General features: G+C 43.8%; 1 protein-coding gene across 1 annotated transcript in view; it reads right to left on the bottom strand.

The window, feature by feature from the left end:
- Window positions 1-5,426: 5,426 nt before the first annotated feature.
- GATA3 (GATA binding protein 3) overlaps window positions 5,427-16,423 on the bottom strand; it is a gene marked incomplete at its 5' end in the record, with an annotated part of 137,638 nt that continues 126,641 nt past the window's right edge. Inside the window, 2 exons of the mRNA XM_081331901.1 lie at window positions 5,427-5,841; window positions 8,313-8,438. Of these exons, the coding sequence (XP_081188027.1) occupies window positions 5,557-5,841; window positions 8,313-8,438 (411 nt within the window). The 3' untranslated portion in view covers window positions 5,427-5,556. The remainder of the gene's footprint in view (window positions 5,842-8,312; window positions 8,439-16,423) is intronic.

Below are 16,423 nucleotides of genomic sequence, written 5' to 3'. Positions count from 1 at the left end.
TGATCATCTTCGTTGCTCTTCTCTGCACCCTTTCTAGAGTCTCAACATCTTTTTTCACTCTCATGGCGACTTCTGAAGGCAAGCCATTCCACTGATTCATTCCACTGATTCATTGGAGAACAGCCCCCTGCTCTTTGGGTCAGCCCCTCAAATATTCAGCTATCTTCAGCGGGGAATTCTTGAGCTTGACGGCCCAAGGTACCTTTTCTGACTCCATGATTCCAATTTGGTAAATAATTCACCCACCCACCCACCCACCTCCAAATGGCAGGAGACTGATCTGGTAGCCTCAACATTCCTTGATCTCAGCCAAATTAAAGTTAATTCGGCAGTGTGTTGTCTTCTCTTAAACCACAGGTCTGCAACCCGCGGCTCTGGAGCCACATGCGGCTCTTTCAGCCGTCTCCTGCGGCTCCCAGTCCTCTGCCATGTGCAGTCCCCCCAAAAAAAAGTGGGACTAAAAAAGTTCAACCAATCAATTCAAATATGCAGGGTAGGTGCATATCTCGCCTTGGCTCCACTCTTCAGTCAAACCCTGTTCTGCGCATGCGCGCATGTACGCACATGCGCACACATTTTTTGCGGCTCCCAGTTTTTCCTTTTGTGAGGGAACCGGTTCCGAGTGGCTCTTTCACTGTTTCAGGTTGCTGACCCCTGTCTTAAACTTTTCCAAGAAGCCAGGCCCACTAATATAAAGTGCCTTATCAAGGGCATAAAACAGTCGTTAAGATGTTGTGTAGATTCGTGCTCATCTCGATAGAATAAAACAGAGCTGGAAGGGACCTCGGAGGTCTTCTAGTCCAGCCCCCTGCTTAAGCAGGAGAACCTATACCATCTCAGACAAGTGATTGTCTAGTCTCTTCTTGAAAATCTCCAGTGATGGAGCGCCCACGATTTCTGGAGGCAAGCTGTTCCACTGGTTGATTGTCCTGTCAGGAAGTTTCTCCTTAGCTTCTCTCTTTGATCGGTTTCCAACCATTGTTTCTCGTCCTTCCCTCTGGTGCTCTGGTGAACAACCTGCCCCCACCCCCCCTTCCTTATGGCAGCCCCTCAGATACTGGAACACGGCTATCATGTCTCCCCTATTTCTTCTTTTCTTTAGTTTGATGCTGAAGATCAAAACCCTGCCATTCTCAGCCAAGGGAAAAATTTATTTATTTATTTTTATTTATTTAATTCCATTTATATCCCGCCCTTCTCCGAAGACTCAGGGCGGCTTACAAATGTGCTAGAAAACTACGTAGCATTTGGTGTCTTGGAGAAATCAGTGGAATGGCTTCCTTAAGAACCTGTTAGCTAGCTAAGAAGGACTAAAGATGTTGCCAAACAGCTAAAAGCTGGTTTGGAGAGACAAGGTGAAGAAGAAGAGCAGTCAATCACTCTAAAAAGGCTAGCTTCACAGATTTATAATAATAATTAATAATAATAATAAGTTGGAAGGGACCTTGGAGGTCATCTAGTCCAACCCCCTGCTAAGGCAGGAAACCCTATACCATTTCAGAAAAATGGCTGTCCAGTCTCTTCTTAAAAACGTCCACTTCTGGAGGCAGGTTGTTCCACTGGTTAATTGTTCTAATGGTCAGGAAATTTCTCCTTAGTTCTAGGTTTATCAATCGGCTGGAATGCAAGGTTAATATTATGGCAGGGCAATCTGAAGTCACCGCTTCAGATGGTGAAGAACTGGAAAGGCTGGATCTTTTTTTTTAAAAAAAAGTATATGTTTGAATGCAGATGTCTATGTGCATTGGACACCTGATCTTTCCACTTCCTCTTCAGACCTTTGACCTTTTAGACCAGTGCTTCTCAATCTTAGCAAGGCCAAGAGATGTGGATTTTCAACTCCCAGAATTCCCCAGCCAGCCTTCAAACTGAAGAATTCTGAGCGTTGTAGTCCACACATCTTGAGACCTGGAGAAATGCTACTTTAAGACGTTCCAGAGACAGAGATTAATGAATGCTAGGAATCTGGAAATTGACTTTTCAGTCCAGTCAGGTGACCCGGATAGCATGTGTCAGCATCTCCAATACGTATGTTTTTCCCTGCCTTGCAAAAATTTACACTCTACCTAACCCAGGGCTTGACCTTCAGTGGAATTCTACGTGGGCCTTTGCTTACAAATCCCTGGCCGCCTAAAGAAATATGAAGAGGGATCCTAGAGTTCGGAATTTGCACGTGAACTTATTTTTCAGCATCTCCTCCCTACCCTTGAAAGACCATAAATGGCATTTGTAAGGTGCAAGGAACTGGAAATAAGGAATTTATCCTAGTGGGGCAAAGTTGGAGCATTGTCGTCTTAATGAATCTTTTGATCCAAGAAAATTAGCATGCCTCCAATTATTTCAGTGGACCCTGTTGCTAAATTTAAATCATAGAAGGGACCTTGGAGGTCTTCCTAGTCCAGGGGTCGGCAACCTGAAAAAGGAAAAGAGCCACTGGGAACCGGTTCCATCACACATAAAAAAAGTGGGAGCCGCGTGCGTGCGTCCATGCACACGCATGCGCAAAACGGGTTTTTCTTGCGCATGCATGGACGCGCACGGTTGCCATTTTTTTTATGTGTGATGGAACTGGTTCCCGGTTGCGCGACGGCGACGGCCCGTTTGCAGAGCTACCGCCTTCGGCAGCCTGCAAACATGCCACGGCAGCTTTCCCAAAGAGCGGCGCCGCTGCCCATTCGCGCGGAGGTGCGCACGCACCACTGCCCGTTCGAAGAGGTGCGCGCGCACCGGGCGGCTGGGAGCCGCAGGAGACGGCTCAAAGAGCCGCATGCGGCTCCGGAGCCGCGGGTTGCTGACCCGTGTCCTAGTCCAAACCCCTGCCTTATACCGTTCCAGTCAAATGGTTGTCCAGTCTATTTTTGAAAAACTCCAGTTATGGAGTACTCACGACTTCCGGAGTTAAGCCATTTCATTTATGAAATCTTCTCTCTATCAGGAAATTCCACCTTAGTTCTAGGTTGATTTTCTCTTTCGTGATCTTCCCTCCATTGCTTCTTGTCCTGCCCTCAGGTGCTTTGGAGAATAGGTTGACACACACACACACACCTCCCATTTCTCTGTGGCAGCCCCTCAAGAATTGGAAGACTGCTACCATATCATCCCTAGCCCTTTTGTTCGCTAGGCTAGACAAGCCTAGTTCCCCCCAACCGTTCATCCTACAATTTAGCCTCCAGACCCCAAGGTGCTTTTTTTCCAAAAGGCAACTGGACTTCCTTTGTTTTTTTTCCCTTTGAAAACATTTCACTTCTCAACCAAGAAGCTTCAGTTCTGACTGACTGGTGGGGAATGGAAGGATTTGTATTCTTGGCAGTCATCGTGGCTGTTAACACTCATTAGGGTTGGATGTTAGCTTTGAGAAAGCTAAGCCGTCCGTTAGAACTGAAGAAGCTTCTTGGACGGGAAGTGAAACATTTTCAAAGTCCACTTGCCTTTTGGAAAAAGCACCCTTGGGACCACCATAATGCAGCCGCGCGAGTTGTTATGGGAGTTTCCCGATACTCCCGTGTAACACCTCTTCTCCGTGAGCTGCATTGGCTTCCGGTTGCCCTCCGGGTGAGATTCAAGGTGCTGGTAATGACCTATAAAGCCCTAAATGGCCTGGGTCCGGATTATCTAAGGGAACACCTGCTGCCGGCATCAACTTCCCATCGTCCTGTGCGCTCCCACAGGGAGGGCCTTCTCAGGGTGCCGGCGGTTAAGGAGTGCCGGCGGGTGATCCCCAGGGGGAGGGCATTCTCTGTGGGCGCGCCTGCCCTTTTGGAATGATTTACCGGTGGAACTTCGGACCGCCCCCAATCTACGTTCATTTCGCTGGGACCTGAAAACCTGTTTTTTTGATTTATCAGGCCTGGACTGAAGGGGTTTTAGCTTTTTAATATTGTTTTAATTGTTGGGCTTAAGTAATTTAATCTATTTTAATTTTATACAATTTTTATATTGTATTTTATGCTGCCCTGTAAACCGCCCTGAGTCCTTCGGGAGTAGGGCGGTATAAAAATTTAAATAAATAAATAAATAAATAAATAAATAAATAAATAAATAAATAAATAAATAAATAAATAAATAAATAAATAAATAAAAAATAAATAAATAAATAAATAAATAAATAAATAAATAAATAAATAAATAAATAAGCTGGGTGATTGAGAATCTCCATAGACATCGACCCTTTTATTGTCTTTCTTCCTCTCCTCTCCGCAAATCTTGAGACCCTTTGGGCAGGCATCCTTCCCATCCTTCCAAACCACAAGCCGACATCAGATCAACAGAATTTAATCTAGTTTATTCTCCAAAACGGAAAAAAAAAGAGGAAAAAATATGAAAACGAAAAAAACCGAAGCGCAGTTCTTAAAACACTAGCAGCAAGTAAAATTTGTACAACCATTCAAATCTGCGTTGTAGGATGAAATAAATCTACACCTTGTCTTATTTGAGAGCTTTTTGAGTTATACATACAAACGACAATTACAAGAACTGGTTCACAATGCGAATAGGCCCTAGACAAACCGGCTTGCAACAAACAAGCTGCATGTCCCACCAAGACCCCTTGTTACCCTTCAACCCCTTCTCCATTGACCAGAGGCCTGTCGCCTGGAATGGATGACTTGCTTACAGCTTGGATGTAATTTATTTTTAATCCATCGAAATAATTTCAGCCAGCATGTGAGGAGAGAAAAGAGAGAGAGAGAGAGAGAGAGAGCGAAACAGCAAAAATGCACAACTGGCAATTTGTCCATTTGCCAGTTTGACCTCATTCATCCCAGACCGTACCATAAAACGTTTCTGGTGATACCCGATTTGTACTATCCACACCTCCAAATTCTCTTTTTTTTTCTTTTTTGCTTTTTTCCCCCTCCCCCTTATTTTTTTTTACAGCTACCCAGTTGTCAGTCTTCCTCCAAAAATGTACAATATTTCTTACAATATAAGTTATACAGTGTTCAGCAATTATTTGCTTTAATTTCAGTGAGAGGGGGAGAGGGAGGGAGAGAGAGAGAGAGAGAGAAGGAGGGGGGGAGTGGCGTGGGTTTGGTTGTTTTTTTTAATTATTTATTAATATTATAATTATTATTTCACAGCACTAAAAACCCAGTTCGACGGTGAAGTTGCGTGGCGATGGTTTTATTCACAAATGGCCTCCCGGTTCGGTGGTGGAGAAACACAAAAAAGACTTTCCGAGCCGAGCAGTCGAGCAGTCAACTTTCCATATTAAATCTTGGCTTCGTTTCTTTCGTCGTAAAGGATTTTTCAGCCACTTTTACAATTTTCATCTTTCTTTATTTCCCTCCCCCACCCGCCCCCCCCTACCGTCGGTCCCGTTTTAGCATCTGCATCCAACAGTTTTTTTTGAAGGGCCAGGAAGAATTCCCTCCAAGGAGGCAAATATATAAAGATACTTCTCGTTCAGAGAAGTAAAAAAAAAGGAACTTGGTTTTTCTTTTTCTTTCTTTCTTTCTTTTTCTTTCTTTCTTTCTTTCTTTCTTTTTCCACTTTTTTTTCTTTTAAGCAGGAAAAATCTCTCTTTCCTCCCCCCTCCCCCTGTCTGAGAGGCCTTCTTTAACCCATGGCGGTGACCATACTTGAGGGGTGGTGAGGTCCGAAAGACAAGCTAGAAGAGGGGTGCATCGGGGTCGGTGTGGTCAGCATGTGACCCGAATGGGTGAACGGAGAAATATGACTGATGGACGACATGTGTCTGGAAAGGGCGGCGGGGTTGAAGGAGCTGCTTTTGGGGAAATCATCCAGGCTGTCGTGAATCTTTTTGCTCTTTTTCGACTTGCTAGACATCTTCCGGTTTCGGGTCTGGATGCCTTCCTTCTTCATGGTCAGGGGTCTGTTAATCTAAACAAAAAATCAATTAACTTTTTTTGCGAGCTGGTCCTGTCTCCGGCTTTGCCAAAATCTCTCTCTCTCTCTCTCTCTCTCTCTCTCTCTCTCTCTCTCTCTCACACACACACACACACACACACACACACACACAAGCAAGCAAGCACGCACAACAACCAGGTTTCTAGAGCAGTGTTTCTCAGCCTCAACCACTTTAAGGGGTGAGTGGACGTCGGTTCCCAGAATTCCTTTGCCGGCTGGGGAATTCTGGGAGTTGAAGTCCACATGTCTTAAAATGGCGGAAGTTGACAAACACTAGTCTGGGCAAAAGATGGCGCACTTTTTAAAAGATGGCCAGGGACGTTCATTTAGGTACAGGTAGTCCTCGACTTATAACTCTTTGTTTAGTGACCACTCGAGGTTACGACGGCACTGAGAAAAATGACTCGTGGCCATTTTTCACCCTGACAAAATGGTCTCGTGATCAAATTTCAGACACTTGGCAACCGACTCATATATATGATGGTCGCAGCTTCCCGGAGCCATGTGATCCCTATTTGTGACCTTCTGACAAAAAAAATAAATGGGGGAGCCAGGTTCACTTAACAACCGCATTACTCCCTTAACAACTGCAACGATTCACTTAACAACCATGGCAAGAACGGTCGTTAAATAGGACAAAATTCATGTGACAAATGCCCCACTTAGCAACAAAAATTTGGGGCTCAGTTGTGGTCGTTAAGTGGAGAACTACCTGTATATAAATTAATTAATATATATAAAAATGTATATAAAGAGCCTTTGAGCTACAACCATTCATTTAGCAACCATTCAAGGCTATAATGGCACTGAAAATAGTGACTTAGGACCAAACCTTACATTTATTACCATTGCGAGATCCCCGTGGTCACATGATCGAAATTTGGGTGCCTGGCAACTGGCATGTACTTATGACAGTTTGCAGCATCCCGGAGGTCATGTGATCACCATTTGCGACCTTCCCAGACAGCTTCTGGCAAGCCAAATCAACTAAGGAAACTGAGTTCACTTAATAAATTGCATGATTCCCGTTAACAGCAGTGATTCACTTAACAACTGTGGCAAGAAAGGACATAAAATGGGGCAAAACTCACTTGACAACTATCTGGCTTAGCAGTGGAAGATTTGAGGGCCACCTGTATTCCCACATTCTGTTAACAATATGGTTTGAAGTCAGATTCACTTCATGACTGCCTAGGCCAGGAGTCGGCAACCTCGGCTCTTTTATGACTCGTGGACTTCAACTCCCAGAATTCCTGAGCCAGCAGAATTCTGGGAGTTGAAGTCCACGAGTCATAAAAGAGCCGAGGTTGCCGACCCCTGGCCTAGGCAGTCATTGCTCTGCTTTCTGATCAGAGGGGGTTTATTTTTAGATGGTCAGTGATGATGGGAACTGTAGTCCAGCTCCATAACAGAATAACAGAGATGGAACGGACCTTGGAGGTCTTCTAGAGCAGCCCCCTATACCAGGAGGCCCTATACCAGGGCTCTTCAAACTTGGCCCTTTTATATGACTTGTGGACTTCAACTCCCAGAATTCCTCAGCCAGGCACGCTGGCTGAGGAATTCTGGGAGCTGAAGTCCACCAGTAATAAAAGGGCCAAGTTTGAAGACCCTGCCCTATACCATTTCAGACAAATGGCCAATCTCTTCTTAAAAACCTCCATTGTTGGAGCACCCACAACTTCTGGAGGCAGGTTGTCCCACTGATTAATTGTACTAACTGTCAGGAAATTTCTCCTCAGTTCTAGGTTGCTTCTCTCCTTGATCAGTTTCCATCCGTTGCTTCTTGTCCTGCCTTGAGGCGCTTTGGAGAATAGCTTGACTCCCTCTTCTTTGTGGTAACCCCTCAGATATTGGAAGACTGCTATCGTGTCCCCCCTCGTCCTTCTGTTCATTAAACTACTAGACATTCCCAATTCCAGCAACCGTTCCTTGTATGTTTTAGCCTCCAGTCCCCTAATCATCTTTGTGGCTCTTCTCTGCACTCTTTCTAGAGTCTCAACGTCTTGTTTACATCGTGGTGACCAAAACTGGATGCAGTATTCCAAGTGAGGCCTTACCAAGCCACCTGGAAGGACAATGTTTCCCCCATTCCTGAATTAAATCTTATTAGCCCAGCTTGATTCAGGATACTTCGCAAGTGATCAGACACGATCAAGGTGCACTAAAGTGTCTTGCATTTGATCCCAAGTGTCTGCAAATTAAAGCGAAGCACATCCAAAGCAATTCAGTCTAGCTTTACCATGTAATTCAGGGGTGTCCAATCTTGTCAACTGTAAGACTTGTGGACTTCAGCTCCCAGAATTCCCCAGCCAGCCATGCTGGCTGGGGAATTCTGGGAGTTGAAGTCCACAGGTCTTAATGTTGACAAAGTTGGACACCCCTGATGTAACACAACGATATTATCTCTGAGAATCAGCTGAGAGTATGACCATCTCACTTACATTGTGGAGCTTGAAATATAGCCCACAGGCATTACACACTGGATCCCCGTTGGCATTCCTCCTCCACAGAGTGGTTGTTGTTGTCTGGCAATTTGCACACGATGTCCCAGCCCGTCTTGCAGCTGACTGGGGGAGAAAAGAGAAAGCATAGTCACCTCACCAATAGATTAACGTGGGGGGGGTTCAAGATCCTAAAGCAGTGTTTCTCATCCTTGACAACTTTAAGATGGTGGACTTCAGCTCCCAGAATTCCACAGCCAGCTCCCAGAATTCCACAGCTGGCTGGGGAATCCTGGGACTTGAAGTCCACCCATCTTCAAGTTGCCAAGGTTGAGGAATCCTGCCCTAAACCCTTGCTGTGCCATCCCAGAGAAGAGAAGCCAGCCCATTGCAATAAATCATGCATCAATTCATATAATTCTTCCGAGGTTAGAAGAGCCAAGTGGAATTGTGTAGTCACACAACGGGTGTTATCTGGGTAGGATTGCGCCTTTCCCCAGCAATCATGCGTGTGTGTGACAACATCAGATCAAAGATGCTGATGGTGAAACACGTGAGATTTTAATCAGCAAGAATCCCACTGATTCGTTCCAAGTTGCAAAAGTCCTCATCGGTAACAACAGAAGCCACACAAAAATAATATTTATTCGATGCTCAACGTTGCTGTTTCTCTTGGCAACTATCCAGAACCCAATGATCTTATGCTATCATAAGATGTGTTGCTGGCTGGTTGGCTTCAACAAGGTTTGGACCAATCCATGAAAATATGAAGATCGACAACTATTAGACTTGATAGCAGTGGGACTGCCTTTGAAGACCATCTAGTCCATCTAATTTACAACTGTCCATTTAGTGACTATACAAAATTACAACAGCGCTGAAAAAAGGGACTTTTTCACACTTATGACCATTGAAGCATCCCCAGGGTCACCTGATCAATTCTGGACTCTTGGCAACTGGCTCATAGTATGAGGATGGCCGTGTCATGTGATCCCCTTTTGCGACCTTCCGAAAAGCAAAGTCAGTGGGGGAAGAAGCCAGATTTAATTAGCAATTGTGTTACTAATTTAACAACGGCAGTGATTCACTTAACAACTGTCTTGCTTAGCAACAGAAATTTTGGGCTGAACTGTGGTCGTTAAGTCAAGGACTGCCTATAGCAGGAGACCAAGAGAGTTGGTTGTCCATTGGGAGAAGAGTCTGCAAGACTAGTTCTGATTCGGAAGGGCACTGCTTATGTTCTTAAGTTTTTAAATTTATAAAACAATAATGAATAGAATAGAATAGAGCTGGAAGGGACCTTGGAGGTCTTCTAGTCCAGCCCCCTGCTCAAGCAGGAGAACCTAGACCATCTCAGACAAGTGACTACCCAGTCTCTTCTTAAAAATCTCCAGTGATGGAGCACCCATTTTTTCTGGTGGCAAGCTGTCCCACTGGTTAATTGTCTTCACTGTCAAGAAGTTACTCTTTGATTCCAGGTTGCTTCGCTCTTTCATCAGTTTCCAACTATTGTTTCTTATCCTGCCTTCAGGTGCTTTGGAAAATAACTTGACCCCCTCTTCTTTGTGGCAGCCCCTCAAATACTGCTATCATGTCACCCCTTCTTTTCTTTAGACTAGCCAAACCCAAGCTATGTTCCCAGCTACGAACAGTCAAAGAAAAAAACAACAACAGGTGAGTAACAATCCTAGTTACATTATTCATGGGGGTCTCCAAAACCAGCGAGTCCATTAATCATTGATATCTCCAAATGATATCAAGAATAGATCCACCTAGTTCAATTACTAAGGCTTAAATCAGAGATTAAAATTGAGCCACGTGAAGAGTTTAACTGATCAAGCTGATAGAGTTGATCCCTACAAACTGCTTACAGCATCCTGGGCTTTGGAACCTCTGTAATTCTCCTATCTTTCAAGAAACAAGAGGTGGACATTTCCACATCTGCAGCCAATGTTCCACCCTAGTTAGTGCTCATTAGCCATTGTCTTATGTCCATCCAACGTTCAGTTTTGACACGTACACCCTGACGTCCTGAACCAAGCTGTGATTCACCTTTTGCGACCTTCTGACAAGCAAAGTCAATGGGGGAAGCCAGATTCACTTAGCCACCGTGTTACTAACCAACAGCTGTGGCAAGAAAGGTCGTAACGTGGGGCAAAATTCACTTAACAACTATCTCGCTGAGCAACCAAAATGTTGGGCTCACTTGTGGTCATAAACTGAGAGCCACCTGTATCTTTCCTGAAGCACGCAGTGGTGACCCACTTCTCTCCATCAAGGTAGAGTAACTATGAGGCATCACTCAGTAGACACATCTGTCTCTCTTGCGGCAGTTATGTACAGCCCCTTCTAGCTGTCGTCTGTTAAGCTATTGCTTAATACAATACACACTCCAATACACAGCAGATCCACAACCTTTCATGGCATTTTGGGAGCAGGGCACTTGCTCACAAAATGGCCGCCTTCAGGGATGGCGTTTCCGATTCACAAAATGGCCTCCGAGAGGACGACGGCGAGAGCCAAGACCCCCGCTGAGCAGAAATTAACCAGCAGGCCTGCTCCACACAACCTTCTCAAGATCCCCCCTTAAAATTTCAGCTTAGCTTTGCCTTCCTTCTCCTGGTGAGACGGGCAAACTTCCAAGCCAACGAGACCCCTGGCTCATTATTTCTTTAAAAAGCCTACGGGGGGCTCAAAATATTCTTTTCTACAAGGGATTGAGATGGGCACTTTAATTTCGAGCTTGCCTAGTTTCCACCGTAACATGTGGGGTTTTATATATATATACATATATATATATATAAATTAAAAAATGGGAAACGGATGGACCAGAGAGGTGACGGATGCCAAGGCAGGCGTCCTTGGAGATTTGGATCCACACAAGGGGTATGGATGAGGTAGGCAGTTAGAAGCATTATCCACCCACCCACCTACATTCTCCTTCAATCTATTTTGCTTCTCTGATGGGCAATCTGCCCTCCATCCCACCAACTAGGCCTGAAACACACATCTCCTAAGACGGAGTTAATTAAAGATGCTAAGCATCCAAAATTGTTCTCCTTGACATTCCTCTCCCTATTCATCTGAGGCTGGAGTCATATGCTCTGCAGACAGCATGTAAACAACGGCTCAGCCATCATCCACCCCAAAAAGATCAACTGATCTTATTCACTTAAGTTCTTCTTTGCTCCATGACTAATGAACCTCAGCAGCGGCTAACACACTTAGTCAAGCCATATGCATCAGCTTTATCCCATACAAAACACAAATGTAAAAGCTTCTTCCCAGGAAACATTAAGAAGCTTTCCGTAGTTGTGTGTTTTTAACTAGCACGGTCAGGAATGGCTGTGGCACGCCGTATCTATAAAACAATGTCGGTGCTCAACAGTTGAGCTATGTTCTTCTGACTGAACAGAGTCTAAACATCGGGATCAGATTAATGATGCTGCTGCGTTTGAACACATTATTTCTTAGATTGGTAAGAGGGGAAACAGAATGCTGTAGAGTTATTTCTCTGAGGTCTCTTTGACTAAAAACTCTGCAAAGATCCCAAAATAATAATAATAATAAATAAATAAATAAATAAATAAATAAATAAATAAATAAATAAATAATAATAATAATAATAATAATAATAATAATAATAATAATAATAATAATAATAATAATAATAATAATAATAATAATAATAATAATAGAGTTGGAAGGGACCTTGGAGGTCATCTAGTCCAACCCCCTGCTCAGGCAGGAAACCCTATACCATTTCAGACAAATGGCTGTCCAGTCTCTTCTTAGAAACTTCCAGTGTTGGAGCATTCACAGCTTCTGGAGGATCTTTTGAGATTTGCAATCTTTCCAAGATCCGTACAGGCTAGTCCTTGACTTACAACAGTTCGTTTAATGGCGGTTCATTGTTACAACAGCACTAAAAAAAAGTCACTTGTGACCATTTTTCACACTTATGACCTTTGCAGCATTCCCCATGGTCACGGAGTCAAAATTCAGCTATTTGGAAATTAACTCATATTTATGACGGTTGCAGCGTCCCAGGGTCACGTGATCCCCTTTTGCGACCTTCTGACAAGTAAAGTCAGTGGGGAAGCCAGACTCACTTAAGAACCGTGTGACTAATTTAACAGCTGAATTGATTCACTTAGCAACTGTGGCAAGAAAGGTCGTAACATGGAGGAAAATTCACCTAACTACTTCTCGCTTAACGACACAAATCTGGGGCACAATTGTGGTGGGAAGTCAAGGACTACCTGTATTTGTGATTTCCCAAGGCACTGCCCAAATATTAAAACCTAGCTTTGTGACATTATGGACTAGAAACATGTGGTGGTGGTGGTAGTTGTTGTTTTCCCAATAAAATCTGAACATTTAAAAGCACTACCACAAAATATCCCCAGGTTTGCGGAAATAGTCAGATAACATAAAAAGAAAACCTAAAGGGTCTACTTTAATTTTTTTTTATATAAAAAAAATTACTTCCAGGGAATAGCACAGTCAAACTATGCCTGAGTTTTAAACCAGGTTTAATTTTCTTGCTGACAGCAGTGGAATCTTAACAGGTTTCACTTTGACTAAACTGAGTCTGCGGTGCCTTTTAAAATGACTGTTGTGTCAGTTTACAGTTGATTCATATGGTACATTTTTTTTTTGTCAGTGAATCATGCTGTATCTTGGAATTCTCAAATATTGGCATCTATTCCCCACCACAGCTAGTCCTCGACTTATGATTAATTGATAATTGATGCAGTTGATAAAAGGCCTGATCTGCACAGAAACCCAGAGAATTGTCAAGCCTTGCTCGAGACATTGAGCAAGTTGCTCAGTTAGAATTACAGGTGGTTTCTTTCTTTACAGGTAGACTTACAACCATCCATTTAACCACTCTTCAAAGTTATGACCGTGCTGAAAAAAATGATTTAAAACCAGTCCATGCACTTATACATGGCACACTGGTTTAAATGCAGTGCGGTAGGCAAATTCTGCCTACTGCCAGGAGTTCGATCCTGACTAGCTCAAGGTTGACTCAGCCTTCCATCCTTCTGAGGTCAGTAAAATGAGGACCCAGATGGTTGGGGGTCAATACACTGATTCTGTAAACCACTTTAGAGAGGGCTATAAAGCACTGTGAAGCGGTATATAAGTCTAAGGGCTATTGCTAGCGCTATTATAAGCATCATAACATCTCTGTAAAGGCAATAAGTCTAAGTGATATTCCAGAAGGAAGGAAGGAAGGAAGGAAGGAAGGAAGGAAGGAAGGAAGGAAGGAAGGAAGGAAGGAAGGAAGGAAGGAAGGAAGGAAGGAAGGAAGGAAGGAAGGGCTGTGGTGGTGCAGTGGTTAGAATGCAGTATTGCAGGCTAATTCTGCCTACTGCCAGCAGTTCGATCCTGACTGGCTCAACATTGACTCCGCCTTCCATCCTTCCAAGGTCGTAAAATGAGGATCCAGATGTTTGGGGGCAATAGGCTGACCCGGTAAACCACTTAGAGAGGGCCATAAAGCACTGTGAAGCAGTATATAAGTCTAAGGGCTATTGCTAGTCCTATTAGAAGCATCATAACATCTCTGTGATCACGTGATTGTAACCTAGGCTCCTGGCAACCAGCATGGACTTACCATAGTTGTAGCCACCAAGGATCAGATGATCCCCATTTGCAGCATTCCGACAGTGCCAGATCTGCTTAATGACTCTATGATTCGCTCAACGGCCATCGTAAAAAAAAAAGGTTGTAAAATTGGGCCCCAACTCATTTAGCACTTTGCTTTGTTTAGCCACAGAAGCTCCGGTCCCAATTGTAATCGTAAATCGAACATTATCTATAACCTATAAGCTTCCTGGTGAAGCTTTTGTGTGCCAAGTGGCCAGCTGAGTGTGCAACAGAGAATGAACGTTTGTTTGTTTTTTTAAAAAAGCTAGAGCTGTATTCCTTGAACAAAAGTAATACTTCCACAAAAGAATAACAGAGTTGGAAGGGACCTTGGAGGTCTTCTAGCCCAACCCACTGCTCAAGCAGGAAATCTTACACCATTTCAGAGAAATTGTGGTCCAATCTTTTCTCAAGAATTGACGGAGCACCCACAATTTCTGGTGGCAAGCCCTTCCACTGGTTAATTGTTACAACTGTCAGGAAATGTCTCCTTCATTCTAGGTTGCTCCTCTCCTTGATTAGTTTCCAACCATCGTTTTATCTCCTGCAATCAGCTGCTTTGGAGAATAGGTTAACCCCCTCTTCCTTCTGGCAACCCCTTGGATATTGGAAGACTACTATCATATCATACCTGGTCCTTCTCTTCATTAAACTAGACATACCCAATTCCTGCAATCATTCTTCATATTCTTTTAGCCTCCCGGCCCCTAATCATCTTTTTTGCTCTTCTCTGCACTCTTTCTAGGGTCTCAAGGAAGTGGAATAACATGGCAAACAGCCCATTGTGTAAGAATACAACAAAGGATATAGACACCAGAATTTTCATTTCCCCTAACAAAATGCCCTTCAAGATATGTTGGACTTCAGCTTTTTTTGCCCCTGCCAATATTAACAGGGCAAGCCAATAGAATTTAAACTGAGGAAAAAGAACCCCACTCCTTACTACAGCTGATGAGCTGATAAGATGGCGGGCATAGCCAACACTCCAGAAGATAAGCTTAAGATGCAGAAGGATCTTGACAGACTTGAACATTGGACGCTATCTAACAAAATGAAATTCAGTGGTGAAAAAGGTAAGGTTCTACATTTAGGCAAGGAAAACCAAATGCACAAGTATATTGTAGGTGGTAACTTGCTCAATAGTAGTCACTATGAGAGGGATCTCGGAGCCCTAGTGGACAATCACTTAAATATGAGCCAGCCGTGTGCTGCAGCTGCCCAAAAAGCCAACACAGTTGCTAGGCTGCATTAACAGAGGGATAGCATCAAGATCAGGTGAAGTGTTAATACCACTTTACAAGGCCTTGGTAAGGCCACACTAGGAATACGGCATCCAGTTTTGGTCACCACGATGTAAAAAGGATGTTGAGACTCTAGAAAGAGTCCAGAGAAGAGCAACAAAGATGATCAGGGGACTGGAGGATAAACTATATGAAGAACCATTGCAGGAATCAGGTAAGTCTAGTTTAATGAAGAGAAGGATGAGGGGGGACATGAAAGCAGCCTTCCAGTATCTCAGGGGCTGCCCCAAAGAAGAGGGAGTCAAGCTATTCTCCAAAGCACCTGAAGGCAGGACAAGAAGCAATGGATGGAAACTAATCAAGGAGAGAAGCAACCTAGAACTAAGGAGACACTTCCTAACAGTGAGAACAATTAACCAGTGGAACAACCTGCCTCCAGAAGTTGTAGGTGCTCCAACACTGGAGGTTTTTAAGAAGAGATTGGACAGCCATTTGTCTGAAATGGTCTTCAAACTTGGCCCTTTTATGAATTGTGGATTTCAGCTCCCAGAATTCCTCAGCCAGCTGCACATCCCCAGTGTTTGAATTTGGCCCTCGGTCTCCTTCTAAAAAACTTGCTATCAAATTTAATGTTGAATTGCGGGAGAAAATCGCAGCACAGGAGTAATCGCGTTGATTGGATTTCATTAATTTATTTTAATTAAACTTGATAAAATCAAATCTTTACCCTGGCTCATCTCACTTTCACCAGAAGCTATGACATGCAAAACGTGGCCCTCCACCTCAAAGTATAATTTACCCTTGGAGGGTTTTGCTTAGATAGAAATTACATAAATGGTGCATTTAGGGCGCTGTGAATAATATCTCAGTGGCTTTGCATCCAGGCCCCTGAATTAATTGTTAGTACAATTAATCAGTGGAACAACCTGCCTCCAGAAGTGGTGAATGCTCCAACTCTGGAGGTTTTTAAGAAGAGACTGGCCAGCCATTTGTCTGAAATGGTATATAGGGTTTCCTGCCTGAGCAGGGGGTTGGACTAGATGACCTCCAAGGTCCCTTCCAACATTATGATGATGATGATGATGTGCCTGGCTGAGGAATTCTGGGAATTGAAGTCCACAGGTCATAAAAGGGCCACGTTTGAAGACCTCTGGTCTGGATCCAAGCCTGCAGTTTCCTCAAAATGGCCGACTGAGGAATTCTGGGAGTTGA

Source organism: Vipera berus, assembly GCF_964194415.1.
Source record: "Vipera berus genome assembly, chromosome: 6".
Lineage (NCBI taxonomy): Eukaryota > Metazoa > Chordata > Lepidosauria > Squamata > Viperidae > Vipera > Vipera berus.
The sequence above is the reverse complement of the archived record's forward strand: the minus strand, read 5'-3'. Positions and strand labels throughout refer to the sequence as shown.